Source organism: Trachypithecus francoisi, unplaced genomic scaffold (assembly GCF_009764315.1).
Source record: "Trachypithecus francoisi isolate TF-2019V2 unplaced genomic scaffold, Tfra_2.0 Lachesis_group16, whole genome shotgun sequence".
NCBI lineage: Eukaryota > Metazoa > Chordata > Mammalia > Primates > Cercopithecidae > Trachypithecus > Trachypithecus francoisi.
In genome coordinates this window covers 32,803,870-32,823,209 of record NW_022681461.1, presented here as the reverse complement: position 1 = coordinate 32,823,209, position 19,340 = coordinate 32,803,870, and the positions used below count along the sequence as shown (strand labels likewise).

The 19,340-nt window shown below is 33.9% G+C and overlaps 1 protein-coding gene across 10 annotated transcripts in view; it reads left to right on the top strand.

The window, feature by feature from the left end:
- RFX3 (regulatory factor X3) overlaps window positions 1-19,340 on the top strand; it is a 322,424-nt gene that overhangs the window by 176,825 nt on the left and 126,259 nt on the right. For all 10 annotated transcript variants that reach the window (XM_033237213.1, XM_033237214.1, XM_033237219.1 and 7 more), the window contains one exon: window positions 11,927-12,024. In XM_033237213.1, coding sequence (XP_033093104.1) covers window positions 11,927-12,024 — 98 coding nt within the window. The remainder of the gene's footprint in view (window positions 1-11,926; window positions 12,025-19,340) is intronic.

Genomic DNA, 19,340 nt, shown 5'->3' with positions numbered 1-19,340 from the left:
CCTCTTTTCATTGTCTGCCCTTTTTTAATCCCTCTTTACTTCCTCCACTACCTTTTGCCTTTGAAAAAAATCCCTTCTCAAATTATAAGCATTATGCCCAATTCCATTTCTTACCTTCACCAAATCGTGTCAAGGGCCTCGTAGGCCCAGATTCTTAAAGGTTGGCAGAAAAACCATACATACCAGATGATATGGTTTGGCTGTGTGTCCCCACTCAAATCTCACCTTGAATTGTAATAATCCCCACGTATCAAGGGCGGGACTGGGTGGAGATAATTGAATCATGGGAGCAGTTTCCCCCATGCTGTTCTCCTGATAGTGAGTGAGTTCTCATGAGATCTGATGGTTTTATAAGGGGCTTTCCCCTTCACTTGGCAATCTTTTTCCTTCCTGCCGCCATGTGAAGAAGGACTTGTGTTTGCTTCCCCCTCCGCCGTGATTGGAAGTTTCCTGAGTCCTCCCAAGCCCTGTGGAACTGTGATTTACTTAAACCTCTTTCCTTTATAAATTACCCAGTCTCGGGTATTTTTCCATAGCAGCGTGAGAATGGACTGATACACTGGATAATCATAAAAATGGTGTTACCTCCAAAATACGCTGTAATTCAGTATTTTCACTATTTAATTTGGTGTTCCATTCACTTTGTCAATTTGTTAACTTGGTAGGTAGTATAAAGAAATATGCCCTGTTTTTACGTTGTACTGTAAAGTCTCCATGTGATCAAGAGACATATTTATATATTGCTGTCCTAGACGAGTTAGCCAGCATCTATCCTGATTTCTTTTCCAAGATTCTTGACATTTTCCAAGTTTCATTTCTACTTTAATTATAGAATCTCATGATTTTAAGGGACCCTTGATGAACATTTATTGTGCACATTTATGGCTGAAACCAAATGGGATCTAAAGATGAAATTTGCACAGACATAAAAACAAGACTCTTGTTTTTGAAGTATTTCATAATTTCACCAATTATTCAAGATGTATTATAATTGTCATACAGACCTAAACCAATGCTTTGTATCTACACTTAATTGCTTTGGATCCTCACAAAAACCCTTTTGATAGATTCGATATCATTTGTATTTTATATACAAGGAAATCATTGCTTAAAGAAATAACTGACCACCCTAATATCCAGTATCAGCACAAGAACCTCTTAATTTCAAAGTAACCAATTTTTCCACCTCACCGTATTGGCCACCATGAAGGAAACCAGTTGAGAATCTGAATTAGTACTAAGCTATGTGTTACTACCTGTGTATTCATAAATCCTGAGAGCAAAAAGAAAGGAATAGTCTCTTATGGGATAAAATAAGTTACAGAAGACCTTTTAGAGAAACTAATTTTTAAAATATATATTATAGTTGTACATATTTCAGGGATATATGTGTTATTTTGATACACATATGCAATGTGTACTGAACCAGTCAGTGTAGTTCGGATATCCATCACCTCAAACATGTATCTTTTCTTTGTATTGGGAACATTACAATTCTTCTAGCTATTTTGAAATATAAAATAAGTTATTGTTCACTACAATTTCCCTACTTTACTACCAAATACTAGAACTTACTACTTTCATCTAACTATATTTTTGTACCCATTAACCAACTTCTCTTCATCCTCCCTTCCCCATTTCCCTTCCCAGCCTCTGGTGAAATTTGGTTCTAATATAAGCAATTAAATAAAAATTCTCTCTAAACACCACTTTCCTGCGTGCCACAAATTTTATGTTGTGTTTTTATTATCTTTAAATTCAAAATATGTTCTAATTTATCTTGTAGTTATAACTGCAAAAATAAAAATATTATGTTGTTTAAAAATTTAGAAAAGTAGAGAAACTAAATTTTTAATTAGGCCTTAAAGGAAATAGTAGGTTTCTATTGGTTGATAAGATAATTTATGGAGAGAAAACAGTATAAGTGATGAGAAGGTAGCAAGAATATGCAAGATTTTAGTGGATGATTAAAAAGGAGGGAGAGGCTATGTTTGAAAATACCCATCAAAGTTTACATATTATAAATGAAATGATTTTGTGTCCTGGTTATTTTGTTTTTATCTAAAATATGATTGGGACACACTTAAGAATTTAAACAGAGACATTATGTTATGAAAAATGTGAGTATTTTTGAAAGTGTTAACGCTCTGTTTCCTACTATTAAATATAATATTTGTATTTTTTTCTATAGATGCTTTGTCAAGTTAAGGAAATTTCTCTCTATCCTTAGCTTACTCTGTGTATGTGTGTGTTTGTGTGTGTGTGTGTGTGTGTGTGTCCATGAATGGATGTTGAGTTTTGTCAAATGCTTTTCTGGCATTTATTGAGGTGATCATGTGTTTTTTTCTTTTATATTGTAAATATCATGGATTGTATTTGTGGGTTTTAAATATTAAACTGGCATTGCATTCTTGGGTTAAACCCTACCTGATTATGATGTATTGTCCTGTAAATATATTATTGGATTAGATCTACTTACATTTTGGTAAAGATTTTTGCATTTAGGTTTATGAGAGACATTAGTTTGTAGTATTCTTTTCTTGTAATGTCTTTTCTAGTTTTGGTCTCACTTTTAGGCTAGGCTCATAAAAACAGTTGGGAGATGTTCTCTTGTTCTCTGTTTTTTAAAACATGTGTGTTAGATTGGCAATTTTTTTCTTCTTGACATGTTTCCTACAATTTACCAGTGAAGCCATCAAGGCCTGGAGTTTCCTCTGTGGGAATAAATTCAAGTTATATATATGATTTGGGATTGAGTATTTTGGTGCAAGTTTTGGTCATTTGTGTCTTTTATAAACTGTCCATTTCATCTTAGTTGTTGAATTTATTGACACTACATTGTCTTTATCATCACCTTTTTAAAGATGTATAGTGATGTTTCCCCTTTCATCCTTGGAATTTGTAATTTGTGTCTTTTTCTCTTTGATAAGTCTACCTTGCTATTGTTTCAATTATTTTTTCTGTTTTCAGATTTTTATTTCTTTTATTAAACTACCTTCCTTCCTTCCTTCCTTCCTTCCTTCCTTCCTTCTTTCCTTCCTTCCTTCCTTTCTTTCTTTTTCTTCTTATCCTAGGTTTGATTTGTTCTTCAGTTTTTAACACAAAGTGGAAACAGGTTATTGCCTTTGATATTTTCTCCCTAACATATATATATTTATAGAGGGAAATTTATATTTCCCTCTATACGAGGCTCTGGCTACACTCTGAAAATTATGGTATATTTTCAGTAACATTCAGTTCAATACATTTTCTAATTTCCCTTGTGATTTCTTCGTGATATAAACCATAGATTATATTAATAAGTATTTTGTTCATTTTACAAATATTTTGGACTTTTTAAGATATCTTTTTGTTCTTGATGTCAAATTTAATGTTTTTGGTCAGAGAGCATGCTCTGTATTGTTTTAATACTTTTAAATTTGTTGGGACTTATTTTATTCCTCATTGTTTGAACTTTCATGAAGCATGTTCATGTGCATCAGAACATGCCTGTTCTACTGTTGTTACGTAGATTATGATGTGAAAGTCATTTTGGTTAAGTTGATTGATAATTTCTATATTCTCAATGATTTTCTGTCTTTTTTGCATATCAATTATGGAAAAAAGAACCCTGAAACCTCCAATTGTTACTGGATTTTTCAGTTTTCTTCTTTCCATTGTATCAGTTTTTGCATCAGGTATTCTGAAACTCTGTCTTTAGGAGCAAACACATATAGGATTTGTTATTTCTTGATATTTTTCTTAATGAAATATTTCTCTTTTTATCTGGTAATATTTTTTGTCCTGAAGTCTACTTTGACTGATATTAATATAGCCAGTTCATTTTTTCTTATAATTGGTATTTGCAAAGTTTATCTCTTTACATCCTTTTATTTTTAACCTGTTTCTGTATATTTAAATTGTGTTTTGGTGGATAGCATATAGTTGGATCTCACCCATTTTTACTCACTCTGACAATCAGGGTTTGAATCTTGTAGATTCCAGGTAATTATTGATATGGTTGCATTTAATTCTAGCATCTTGTTATTTGTTTTCTATTTGTCCCATCTGTTCTTTTATTTCCTTTATTTTTGCTTTCTGTTAGATTTATTGACTGTTTTCTAGTATGACACTCTATCTTCATTATTTTTTTCTTTAGTATTCAAAGATTTTAAAAAATATGTATTTATCAGTCTGTGTTCAACCAATAATTTACCACTAAATACATACGAATATTATAAAAGAATATTTTCAATTCCCTCTTCTGTCCTTGGTGCTATTTTTGTTATTCATGCATTTCACTTCTACATGTATTGTAATAATGCCCCACTAGGCATTATTATTTTTGCTCTACGTAGTCAATTACCTTTTATAGAAAAGTAAAAGAAAACAAAAAATTCCTATAACTTACCTAAAAATTTATTATTTCTGATGTTTCTCATTTCTTTATGTAGATCTCGGTTTCCATCTAGTATTCTTTTTCTTCAGTCTGAAGAACTTCTTTTGTCATTATCTTCATTGGCTGTCTGCTAGAGAAATATTTGTCAGCTTTTGTTTGTCAGAAAAAGGATCCTCTCTTCATTTTTGAAGGCTATTTCACTGGTTATGGAAATTTAGGTTGAAATTTTTTTTCTATCACTACTTTAAAGCTGTTATTTTTTTGTCTAATACTTGCATTATTTTTGACTGAGAAGTTTTCAATCATTCTAATATTTGCTGCCTGTTATCTATCTTTTTTTCTATCTGCTTAATTTTTTTCTCTTTATTACTGGGTCTAGCACATTAATTATAATGCATTTTGGTTTAATGTTCTTTCTCTATTCATTTTTTAAAATGTTTTTTGGTAGAGACAGGGTCTTGTTGTGTTGCCCTGGCTAGTCCTAAATTCCTGGCCTCTGGTGATCCTGCTACGTTGGCTTCTTTGTCAGTACATTGATGATGTTCTTCTATTTGTGTTTATCATTTCAATCAAATTTGGAAAAAGAAATCTACCACTCTTTATTCAATATGTTTTCTGTTACTTCTCTGTCTGGGACTACTAAATACTGTCCCCTAGTTCACTGATACTTTATTTCTCATCATTTCTTTTTTGTCTCTGTTTTTCATGGTGGGTAGATTTTATTGCTAGGCTTTCATTTTAAGTGATCTTTTCTTTATTGTGTTATCTGCTTTTAATCCTAATCAGTGAAATTTTCATTTTAGATATTATATTTTCCTACTCTACAAATAGTACTTGGTTCTTCTTTATAGCTTCTTTCTTGTTTTCTTATCATGTTCATGTTTTCCCTTAAATCATAAGTCTATTCATAATAGCTGTTTTAAAGTTTCTGCCTGCTAGTTCATTTCTGTCATTTCGAGGTCTGTTTCTATTGATTGATTTTTCTCCTGATTACAGGTCACATTTCCCTTCTTCTTTGTATGTGTAATTTTTTTTTTTTTATTGTATGCTAGGCATTATGATTCTTACGGTATTGTAAGTCTGGATTTTGCTGTCTTCCTTTAAACATATTACATTTTGTTTTGGGTAGTCAGTTACACTGCTTGTAATTCAGACTGATATTGTCAAGTCTTGTTTTTTAGCGTCATTAGGATGAGCCAAAAGTTGTCTTTACTCTAGAGCTAGTGTAGCCCTACTACTAAGACTTTACCCCTTCTGGTACATCTACAGAATGCCCTAGGGGTTCACTAAAGTCTTACCACTATGGGTAGTCACATCTTAAAACATCTCTGCACCTCACACGTGTGCAGTTCAGAAAATGATGAGAGATTCTCTTGGGTCTGTTGCTGTCATTTTCTCTAATGCCTTCTCTAATACTCTGCTCCCACATTTCAGCGGCTGTTAAGCCTTCCCATTTCTAATCTTTGTTTCCTTATTTGAGTGAGACCATCATTCTGTCCTAGTTTCTCTCTTCCTTTTCTGCAGTGTGGAAAATGGTTCTAGGTCAGAAGCCAGGATCATGGCAGGATTCACCTTGTTTGTGTCCATTCTCTTAAGGATCACTATCTTATGATGCCTTTTGTCACATGACTGAAAACATTATTTTATATATTTTGTCAAGTTTTCTATTTGTTTCATGTGGCGGGGCATTTCCAGTAGTGTTTACTCCAGCATGGCCTGAAGCGGAAGTCTTATAAACTTTCAATATATTTTAATATGTGTAAGGTGTTTAATGTGTAAGGTGCAGAGATGTTTAAGATGTGACCAGCCATAGTGGTAAGACCTTAAGTATGATTTTATGTTTAATATGATTTTAATATGTACATAATATATGAATTCATTTTCACTTAAAAAATCTAACAGCAACATAAATATGCAGAATAAAAGATAGTTTTTTCACCCCTCTCACCTCTTTTCATGTCATTCAGCAGAGTTACCATTTTTAGAAGTTTGGTATATATCCTTCTATTCTCTTTTATATGAATTCGTATACACATACAAACATATATGCACACACACATACACACATTTTATTTACATTTATGTTTCTATATTCATAAATTTATTTTTGTAAGCACAAAGCTAATAATACTGTAAGAATAAGTATTGTTCCACAACATACTTTTTTTAACTTAGTAATGTATATTGGAAATCTTGCTACTAACATACATATAAATCTTACTTTATTCTTTTATATTGGCCATGTATTCTATGGAATGGTCGAATTAAAATTGACTTGATAATGTCAAGTTTCATCATCATTAAGGTTTTCCTTTTTCTTATAAATTACATATTTTTTGAAATTTTTTTGGACAGCAGCTCTTCAGATTCTGAGTTTTCTTGTTGAGGAAATTCACAAAAATGTCAAATGATATGCCTGTTGATAAATTACCTTTAAATTGCCTAAAGACCTATTTATATTACTACTGACTATATGTAAGCATGCTTGTTTTCTTAAAATATTGTCTTTAATTAATATAATCCCTTGGTAATTTTTATAGTTCTAGAGAGTAAAAAGTAGTTTTCTTTTCATTTGAAGTTCTCTGATTACGTTTAATGTTGAGCTTTTAACATTTACATTTGTCGTTCATCTATAATTTTAATTTTGTGACCCACCTATGTTCTAACATGTTTTAGTTCTTTTTTTTATTGATTTATAGGGAGTATTTATATATATGGGATACTATACCTTATTGAGTATATTGCAAACTATTTATTCAATGATGTCTAGATTCTGAACTTTGTTTATGGTGTTATTTGTTCTAAACTGTCTTTGTTGTTGTTGTTGTTCAAATCTGACTGGCTTTTCTGGCATTTGGCTCTTGAATGTTTCTAGGGAGGTTTCTTCATTTCAAGGTCTATAAATATTTGCATGATTTTATTTTATTCTATTCATTTTTATATTATTTAATTAAACTAGAATATGTTGTATATTTACATATGTATGTGCATTCACATTTACAAAAAGATTTTAGTTTCTTGAGAACACTTCATTTTTCTAAAGCACCTTTAGTATTACTGCAAAATTGAGAGGAAGGTACAGAGATTTCCATAAAACCCCTTGCTTCACACATGAATAGCCTCTTCCATTATAAACATTCCCCGCCAGAGAGGTACATTTGTTACTACTGATGAACCTACATTGACACATCATTATCAACCAAAGTCTAAAATTTGTATTAGAATTCATTCTTGGTGTTGTACATTCTATGGTTTTGAACAAATGTATAATGACATGTATCCACCATTACAGTATCACACAGAGTAGTTTCACTGTTCTGCAAATCCTGCGGGCCCTGCCTTTTCGTCTCTCCTTTCCCCCACTGGCAGCCACTGATCTTTTTACTGTCTCCGTCATTTGGCCTTTTGCAGAATGTGAGATCGTTGAAATCCTACAGTATGTAGCCTTTTCAGATTACTTTCTTTCGCTTAGTCATATGCATTCAAGTTCTCTCCATGTCACTTCATGGCTTGGTAGTTCATTTCTTTTCAGTGCAAAATAATATTCCACTATTGGAATTAATGAAAACAATATTTCATTGTTTTGATGTGTAGTGCAGTTTATTCTTCCATCCACCTTCTGAAGGACATCTTGGTTGTTTCCAAGTTCTGGCAATTACGAATAAAGTTGTTATAAACATGTATGCTGTTTTTGTGTATACATAAGTTTACAACTCCTTGGATAAATACCAGGGAACATGATTACTGGATCATATGATTAGATTATGTTTAGTGTTGTTAGAAACTACCAACCTGCCTTTCCAAGTATCTGTACCATTTTCCATCCCTCCCAGCAATAAATGAGAGTTTCTATATTTTTCCACATCCCTGCTAGCATTTAGTATTGTCAGTGTTCTGGATTTTGGCCATTCTAATTCAGTGTTTTAGATTTTGGTATCTTATGATGGGAGAATATTTTCATATCCTTGTTTGTCATCTGTATTAAGGTCTTTGGCCCTTTTTAAGATCAGCTTGTTTATTTTCTTATTGTTGAGTTTTAAGAGCTCTTTGTAAATTTTGGATGACAATCCTTAATCAGATCAGTCTTGCAAATATTCTATCCCAGTTTGTGACTTGTCTTTTCATTTTCTTCACAGTGTCTTTCAAAGTGGAAATTTTCCATTTTAATGAAATCCAGCTTGTGAATTATTTGTTTGATGAATTGCACCTTTGGTATTATATCTAAAAAGGCATCACCCAACCCAAGGTTATCTAGATTTTCTATACATTTTTAAAATAGGATTATCAGTCTTTCTCTCTCAAAATTTTGGATGCTCATTTGTCTTTGGTTTTGCTTATTATATTTTTAACCTTGCAAACAGGTTTACAATTTTATTTAAAAGCGTTTTTTATCACTTCTGAATTTTGTAGTGAGGAAAATTTTTCATAATTCCAAGTAAAAAGAAGTATGTTCCTTTTTTATTTTATGTCATAATGTATCATACTTGAATGATCTTCAAATGTATGCTATATTGTTAAGTTTAAGAAGCAAGGTTCAGAACAGTGTGTGTAAAATGCTTTTTTTTTTCTTAGAATGAGGTGTATATGTATTCACATGTGGGTACTTCTATACACATTCATATACATTTGCGTGTATGTCTAAAAAGATACAGAGAAAAAGAAAGGCAATGAAAGGATAAACCAAAAAATAGTGAAAATGGTTACCTATGGGGGGTGTTGGGGGCAGTTAGTATGATAGAGGCAACAGGGATGAAAGGAGGATCATCTGTCCAAATATATTCCTTGTTTTATAGTTTTGGCTTTGGAACCACACAGATATTTTATGTAATAATAAAGCAAAATTAAATCAAAATTAAATACAGCAAATCCTAAAATTAAAAAGAAAATTAAACACATGAATTTAACTGTGTATCAAGCTGATGACTTATTTTAAGTGACTTTATAGTAATACAATTATACATCTCTAGGGGCATATATCTTAAGGGCAGAAAAATTGGAGGAAACAAATAATATTTGATAATCAAATATTAGTAATATGGTATTTTTATTTTGAAACCATAAAATTTCATGATAAAGCAAATAAGTAATCATGTTAAAATCTCTAGTAACCAAAATTTGTAGCATTAAGAGCAAAGATGGGCAAATATATCAAAGGTATATTTAATTTGTATCTATTTAAAATTCAATGAAAAAATTAGTATGAATTTATATGTATTTTTATCCTTCAAAAATATTTGTATTTCTAGCTTTGATCAATGAAAGGACCTAGAAATATGAATAGCATCCTAGCAGTGAGCATTCATGGGTTCCAGTTGTAGTCTTTGAATACCATTTTCCACTAACAAGAGCCAGGGTTTTTTGAAGAAATGTCTGATTCCAGATCTTGAGTAGGAAATATGACAAAAGTCTAGAACATTTGTTATAGCAGAAAGTAGCAGAGTTAAGAAGTATGGGGTTATGTCATAGGAACCAGTTTGAAGAGACTACCATTGGCCAACAATGGGACAATTTTAGCAAGGAAAAAAAACTGCTAGGATTGAAAATCATTCAATATGTTTAAAAGCTGAGAATCATAAGGATACAAACAAAACAAAGTGAAAAAACACATCGATCACCTCTGGAGGTTACTGGGGGATAAAGTCATTTTCAGTGATGTAATATAAAAGAATCGTGTACTTATCCTATTCTTCCCATAAAAACTTTTCAAAGTAACTAAATAATTAATGAGAGGAATTTATTCTTTATAGAAGGATTTTGCTAATAAATGAAGAAAGAATAATAGACTACCGCAAGTTAACAACCTTTATTTATTAAAATAATATCTGTAGGAAATGATCATCAATGGCTACTAATATCCTCAGGCAAATCGTGGATAGGGAGCAGGATACTATTAATAGACAGATCCAGCTGACAACATATGACTTCACTGGTCAAACTTAACATTGCAGAGGGACAGCCAGTTGTTATATGTCAACTGATATGGTATCATAGGAATTACACAACTTTTAAAAAATTGAACTTGTTCAAGCCCCAAGAGGTTCCAGTTTATACAGCATACATGAGATAGAGGAACATATTAAATGACATTTCAGGATGCTGTTTATCAAATCTAGGTGCCAGAAATTCTCCAAGATAAATGACCCAGTTTCTTGAATAAGTAATAGGCAGGAAATAAAAATGATGGGGGAACTGTTGGAGAGTCAAAGAGAAAGAAAATATCAACCCAAATGCATCATGTAGACCATGTTTGGATCTTACTTTGAAAAAACCAGTAATATAGTGATTGGACTCATCAGGGAAATTTTAACAATGACTGAGTTTTAGATGATGTTAAGGAATAGTTAATGTTTTATATGTGATATTATTGTGTTCATGCTAAAAACAATTCCTATCTCTTAGAAATACAAATGAAAATATTTACCTGTGAAATGATATAATCTCTGGAATTCCTTTTTTTTTTTTTTTTTTTTTTTTTTGAGACAGAGTTTCATTCTTGTTGCCCAGGCTGGAGTGCAATGGCACAATCTCAGCTCACTGCAACCTCTGCCTCCTGGGTTCAAGTGATTCTCCTGTCTGAGCCTCCCAAGTAGCTAGGATTATAGGCATGCACCACCATGCCTGGCTAATTTTGTATTTTTAGTAGAGACGGGGTTTCATCACGTTGGTCAGGAGGCTGGTCTTGAACTCCTGACCTCAGGTGATCAGCTGCCTCCACTTCCCAAAGTACTGGGATTACAGGGGTGACCTACTGCACCTGGCCTTCTGTTATTACTTTAAAATGATCCTATGAAGGGAATAAACAGAAAAGATCATTATCTTGGATAACAAGTACATAGGGTTATTACGATATTTTTTACAAATTTGAGTGTGTGAAATTTCCTATATGAATTGTTCTTAATTTTAAAAAATTCAGCTTTAATTTTTAAAATTAAAATGGAATAGAATTTCATGTCACCAAAATAAGAACTTTCTTCTTTTTTTACTTTTTCTTTTTTTTTTGATACAGAATCTCACTCTGTCACCCAGACTGGAGTGCAGTGGCACAATCTTGGCTCACTGCAACCTCTACCTTCCGGTTCAAGCAATTCTCCTGCCTCAGCCTCCCGAGTAACTGGGACTACAGGCACACGCTGCCATGCCCGGCTAATTTTTTGTATTTTAATAGCATTTTAGTGTGTTGCCCAGGCTGGTCTTGAACTCCTGAGCTCAGGCAGTCTGCCCACTTTGGCCTCCCAGAGTGCTAGGATTATAGGCGTGAGACACCGTGCCTGGCCAAGAACTTTTATAATTTTAAACCTGAACAGTTGAAATGTGTCTATACATTTATACCTGCAGGAATGTTACAGAATTTATTCTGCATAAATGTTGTAGTTGCTCTGGAACCAGCACACACTTATCTTGAAACTACAGCATGAATCTAATAGTTTTTCTTATAAGTCATTCTCACATTTATCAATGATACCAGAGAAACCTTTGAGGTAGATCTAATGCTCTATATTCTTCCTATCATACCTACCTCTTACTAAGGTCCTAATACTTGTTTTTCAGGTACAGCAGGTACAGACTGTGCAGCAGGTACAACATGTCTATCCAGCTCAGGTGCAGTATGTGGAAGGAAGCGATACTGTCTATACCAATGGAGCAATGTAAGTTTATATGTGGAAGTCTTCTTAATTCCCCCACTCAGAGAAAAATAATGTACTTTTGAACACCTCCTACTATTCCCAGATTGTTTCCTTGTTTTCAAAGTAACTTTGTACTAGAACAGAGTTATTGAAATTAAGCTGATGTTTAGAGCTTTTATCTACATTTATTAAGAATGTGCGCTCATTTTCCTTTCACTTAACCCCACAGGATATTTTAAATTATTAAAAGTCTTATGCCCTTTAATAGTTATTCCTATGCAGAGAAAAAATGTATGTACCCCTTGTTAGTGATATCTGTATTTTAATGATAGCTTCTAAACTCTATGCTTTTTGTTTTTATATACAAGGTCAATTTTTATGTGATGGAGTTTGGGATTTTTAAACATTTTTAAAATAAGATATTCCACATAAAATTGCCTGCTACTCAATAAATCTTACTTTCCTACCTAAACCTGCCCCCTGCCCAAAACCAGGTTATCTCTTTTGCCTCAATAATAGTATAAATTTTTATTTGGGCTTCTTAGCTGCTTTGGAATAAGACGCAGAATGTTATTATAAATAAAGAAACTAAGAATTATTGTAAGTCACTAAGATTGTTTCCAAATTGGCTTTTTTGCTTGCAACCCATTGGCTTCCTCGGTTAACCTAAAATGAATTCAGGCTCTCTCACTGACTCTTCTGCCCACCTCCCATCAATGTTGGTATACCCCGGGATGATAACCTCTGCTGTCTTTATTCTTACTACATCTACTCTTTCCTTGAGTGATTTCATTTATTTCCATGATTTCAACCTATAAGTTCCATGAAGGCAGGACTTTTTTTGTTTTTATTCACCACTGTAATAACTCTTAACACCAGAAGTATTTATGACCTGTGAGTTCAGTTGTTGTTATCTATTATTATAACTAAAAACAGAATTCTGGTTAACTTCATATTCATTTTATAACTGTGACCAATGTACTTAAATATTCTGAGCTTTTTGTTATTGTTTCCATGGAAGTGGAAGGAGAATAATCTCACTCTTATTGCGTTTTTGTGAGGATACAAGGAAATATATTTAAAGTACCGAATACACAGCCTGGTACATAATAGATGATACAAAACTAGAAGCTTTTCATTGACTCTTACTTCTCTCATTTTTTACTATATTTGGTCACTGAATCTACCCACATCACTACTGCCTAACACTACCTCCATTGCCTATAAAATAAAATCTAACTTTCCACACTGGCTTTCTCCCCATTCCTACCTCCCTAGCCTTATTTTCTACCTTCTAGGCATAACCAACTTTGCGCATTTTTCCCCAAATATTTCCCCTTCATACTTCTATGTTTTTGGACGTGTCATTTTCTCTGCTGAAATAGCATTCTCTGTCTTCTCTCCTTTCCTCCCAGTCTCCCCAAACCCAGTCTAGTGTGATCTTTATAGACAGACATGTTACTCCCTTCTTTGTGACATGGACCCTGACTCTCCTTCTCTGCAATTAGCTTATCCTTCCCTTATAAAAGGCAATATTATCCCCTGACTTTTACTTACAGCATTGTACTATGAATGCTTGTTTATGTTTCCCATAGTAGGAAGAACTCTCCCTGAATGAGAACTTGTCATTTTGTTTTATTTACATTTACTTAGGTGATTGGCCCATTATAAAGTCAGTAAATTTCTGTTACCCTCTTAAATCTATACCTCTTTACATATTTTAGACACACTGCGAATGTTTTTCACTCTACTTATTTGTTGTTTAGGTCCAGGGCCCCCTGGAGCATGATTTTGGAATCTTTACCGTAAACTTAAACTACTGTTGACATTTATACCAAATGAAAAAGACGCCTGCCACTTCGACCTTTATGCTCTCAGGGAAAATAAATGGCTTTCTAGACACTGCTAGAGGTCACCCAGTTGTCAGTTGTCATTTCATCTTTGTCTTTGACAAGTAGTAATGGTCACCTGCAGGGGAATGTAAGAATGGGAGTTTGTAGCTTTCATGTCTGTTGTGGTAGAATGTGACAAGGGAAAAGGGCAGTTGGAATGGGTACTGAGAGAGTTAACTGTATAGTACCTATCACAGTTATTTCTCGTTTTGTATTGGTCCAAGCTAAGGTAGAGAGATTAGTCTGTTAAGTATGAAATGGAGTACCAGTTGAGCCGAAAATCAGAAATCCAAAATACTCCCAAATCTGAAACTTTCTGAGCACCAACATAATGCTTAAGGGAACTACTCATTATGCATTTCAGATTTTAGATTTTCAGCTTAAGGATGCTCAACTGGTAAGTATATAATGCAAATATTTCAAAATGTGAAAAAGTAAAAAATTCGAAACACTGCTTGTTCCAAGCATTTTGGATATAGGATACTCAACCTGTAACCTCAGTTAATCAAAAGTGCTTTATGTATCATCTAAAGAATAGTAAGCACTCAATAAACATTAGTTATTGCTGTAAAATTATGCACTTTGTTTACATTTTTTCACTACTACTTACGGTTCTAAATTCTGCATATTGTCTTGTGCATTTTTAAACTGCTTTATCAATGATCTTAGGGTCTTCCACATAATAGGTAAACATGAGTTGAATGAATTCATTCATTCACAAAACCTTAGAAAAACAGCATTTGTAAGGTAAGTTCTTTAAAACTATAGAGCCCGTTTAAGTGCAGAAATGATTCAAAGCAAATATCTAGTGCTAACATGTATTTTCTATGGCCCACTAGCTCAGTTAGTTAGATCATGACTAATGAGGTCTAGGTCATGAGGTCATTTGTCACAAAGTCCAATTAGCTTTGATCTGGTCTGTGTGGACTCAAATTGAATCCTCAACTCTAGCCGATCATGTCACAAATGTGCACTTTTGGTCAAGAGGGAGAAGATGCATCTTTAAAAACCTTTCTTTACTATCAAGGATGATTTTTGACTAAAGGTTCTATAGCATCATTTTTATACTTAATAAGGAAATGTCATTGTGTTGCCATGAATTATACTCAAAATTTTAGCAACTAGGGACTTTGAATATTTTTTCTCAAATAGGACTAGAAAATTTTTTTCAGCATAAGCTGTTTCAGTCTTTCTGTAATTTTGTAGTGCTGACATTTGACTATTACAATTTTTGTCTCTAATGTTCATTTTAGGGTCTTTCTGTAGCTTCTTTTTATTTGGCACACTCCATGTATGTTAGGAAAGAATATTCCATATTCTTCTATTCTACCACACTGAATTAATAGCAAGTTAGTGTTTGATCCCTGACTTGTATCACAGTCAGAGTCCCACTCTGTGTGATAATAAATGCTTTTTGCTAATGATACTTCCAGAAGATAGGGACTCTGATCTTTATCATGAACTTTTGAGCACCCAGTACATGGCCCTACAACCTGTGCATGCTTACTAATGCTCTTGTCACCAGCGTCCCCATGTCATGTAGCCATAATGCATGGGGTCTCACTCAAGAGGTGATGACAGCTCTCACAGATATGTGTCGTCACTTATGAAAAAGTGTAATCATTATAATTTGATGATCCTGAAGTGTTTACCTGGTTCTCCCTGTGAATATGGACAATTACTGCCAGCAAAACAGGCATAACAGTGTGGGTTAGTGAGTGAGTGTACATTTCAGTTAAACAACTGAGACTGCTTTACAGCACTGTGTGTTGGAATATAGTAGCTTTTTGCTCAAGGGAGAAGGTAATTTATTTCACTTTTGCCTCTGTTTATTTTATCCTTGCTTCTGTAGGAACCTATGCTACATCATTTGTGTATTTCCTTGCAGTAGTTTTTCCAAGATTTTCCCAAAGGCTTGATCATTATCTTTATTTCTATAAATTCTTACTATTTATGATATTTAATCATTTAGAATACTATGATTAAACCTGCTGGGAAACATTGCATACCATGTAGAGAGTTCATTTCAATGGAAATTTCTTGGTGTAGCTAAGAAATATTTTTTTTAATAAAAATATTTTTTTCTTCCCCCACTCTTTTTTGACTCATACCTCCCCCACTGGCTCCTACATCATGCTAGTCAAAGTGGAAATAGAGACATCATGCTGTATTATGGTCAAATTAAGAAATCTTTATTTTAAAGGATTTTCTTATAAAACCACTCTTTGAAGCTTGCCCACTGTTTAGAGATAATCAGTGTTTTAAAACGCAAAATTATTCATTGTGTGTATATCTGTTCTAGTAGTGTTCCTGTTTAGATTATAGATTTCTCAACTCCAATACATAACTTCTCATACCATGATCCATTATACATTAGTCCCTTAAGAGTTCTGTGGTTACACAAGCAGGGAAACACTATGTGATTCACTTTCTCTTTAGAACACTCAATTCCTGTTACCCTTTTAAAAGCTCTGAAAAGTCCTATAGAAATGCATAGAACCACAGAACACTTTTACCTGAATAATATCTAATAAAATCACATGTTATGCTTTGGGAAATGGTACACTAATATATATTGACATTGAATAATTTAAAATCCATTTTTAAAGTACTATACCTATAGTCATCTCTTGAAAAATCATGTATTAGTGCATTTTTGAAGTCATCTAATTATTTTCCCATACACTTTAAATGATTAATAAGGAACCTTAAAAGGAATATTTCTTCAGTCTCTTCCTCTGTAAGTGGAATATGAAATTTCAGTATTTGCAGGTGAAATTATGCTTTCTTATTATTATTCAAATGCTGTCTCCTTAAGAGAAATGGTTACATGGAATTCTGTAATTGAGATGCGGAGGTGCTTAATTCATTTATGCTTCTACTTATGTACACATTCCGACTGGTATAGGAGTTGGTTTTTGAATCCACTTGCCATTTAGATTTCAGTAATTGTATATGGCTGGTTACGTAGAAATTTCTCTTGGAGAGAGGACTGCCCTTCTGTGGAAAAGACCATGAAAGGGCATCCTGTTCTCTCTCTAATACCTAAAACAATGGCCCATGATAGGTGCTCAATCTGTATTTGCTGAATGAGTTAAATAAAGATTAGCATTTAATGGTGGGTGAGACAGGAGGTGACTACTTGGTGGTTTTAAGTACCAGAGATAAAGTGAATGAAACTGAATTGAGATACTGCTTACCACATGCTCTTCAACCCCTTCCAAGCTTGCTTGCTTCTCCACATTGCAATGCAATTGCCCTTATCAAGGTCATTGATGACCTTCAGTTGTTAAATCTAACAGACATCCTTCTAGATTAAATTTACTTCATCTCTAGCCATCAACCAGTCAACCACTCTATCCTTAAATCAGTGTCTTTTTCTGGCTTCTCTGACTCTATATTCTTTTCTCTTCCTATCTTATTTGCTTCTCCTCATCCTTACTATTGACCAGATAAGTTTTCTGTGACTTTAGCTTCAGAAGCATATTGGTGTACATATTTCTCTGGCATTCTCTAAGAGAGACCACGTTTCTTCCATAACATGTATGACTATCTGTCATTCTCTTGACTGTCATTCTTAACTGATCACTTGTCTCTCCCCCACTAGAATGTAAGCTTCATGTGGGCAGGGACCTGGTTTGTTTGCATCCTGTTCTCTCTCTAATACCTAAAACAATGGCCCATGATAGGTGCTCAATCTGTATTTGCTGAATGAGTTAAATAAAGATTAGCATTTAATGGTGGGTGAGACAGGAGGTGACTACTTGGTGGTTTTAAGTACCAGAGATAAAGTGAATGAAACTGAATTGAGATACTGCTTACCACATGCTCTTCAACCCCTTCCAAGCTTGCTTGCTTCTCCACATTACAATGCAATTGCCCTTATCAAGGTCATTGATGACCTTCAGTTGTTAAATCTAACAGACATCCTTCTAGATTAAATTTACTTCATCTCTAGCCATCAACCAGTCAACCACTCTATCCTTAAATCAGTGTCTTTTTCTGGCTTCTCTGACTCTATATTCTTTTCTCTTCCTATCTTATTTGCTTCTCCTCATCCTTACTATTGACCAGATAAGTTTTCTGTGACTTTAGCTTCAGAAGCATATTGGTGTACATATTTCTCTGGCATTCTCTAAGAGAGACCACGTTTCTTCCATAACATGTATGACTATCTGTCATTCTCTTGACTGTCATTCTTAACTGATCACTTGTCTCTCCCCCACTAGAATGTAAGCTTCATGTGGGCAGGGACCTGGTTTGTTTGCATCCTGTTCTCTCTCTAATACCTAGAACAGTGGCACATGATAGGTGCTCAGTCTATATTTGTTGAATGAATTAAAGACTAGCATTGATGATAGGTGAAAGAGGAGCTGACTACTTGATGGCTTTAGGTACACAGGGAAAAAATGAATGAAACTGAATTGAGATGCTGCTGATGTGGAATTCACATAGCTTTCTTATTTGTTTTGCTGTGTTTTTCCCTCTGGTGAAAAACTTTTTTTTTTTTTTTATTATACTTTAAGTTCTAGGGTACATGTGCATAACGTGCAGGTTTGTTACATATGTATACTTGTGCCATGTTGGTGTGCTGCACCCATCAACTCGTCAGCACCCATCAATTCGTCATTTATATCAGGTATAACTCCCAATGCAATCACTCCCCCCTCCCCCCTCCCCATGATAGGCCCCGGTGTGTGATGTTCCCTTTCCAGAGTCCAAGTGATCTCATTGTTCAGTTCCCACCTATGAGTGAGAACATGCGGTGTTTGGTTTTCTGTTCTTGTGATAGTTTGCTAAGAATGATGGTTTCCAGCTGCATCCATGTCCCTACAAAGGACGCAAACTCATCCTTTTTTATGACTGCATAGTATTCCATGGTGCATATGTGCCACATTTTCTTAATCCAGTCTGTCACAGATGGACATTTGGGTTGATTCCAAGTCTTTGCTATTGTGAATAGTGCTGCAATGAACATACATGTGCATGTGTCTTTATAGCAGCATGATTTATAATTCTTTGGGTATATACCCAGTAGTGGGATGGCTGGGTCATATGGTACATCTAGTTCTAGATCCTTGAGGAATCGCCATACTGTTTTCCATAATGGTTGAACTAGTTTACAATCCCACCAACAGTGTAAAAGTGTTCCTATTTCTCCACATCCTCTCCAACACCTGTTGTTTCCTGACTTTTTAATGATTGCCATTCTAACTGGTGTGAGGTGGTATCTCATTGTGGTTTTGATTTGCATTTCTCTGATGGCGAATGATGATGAGCATTTTTTCATGTGTCTGTTGGCTGTATGAATGTCTTCTTTTGAGAAATGTCTGTTCATATCCTTTGCCCACTTTTTGATGGGGTTGTTTGTTTTTTCTTGTAAATTTGTTGAGTTCTTTGTAGATTCTGGATATTAGCCCTTTGTCAGATGAGTAGATTGCAAAA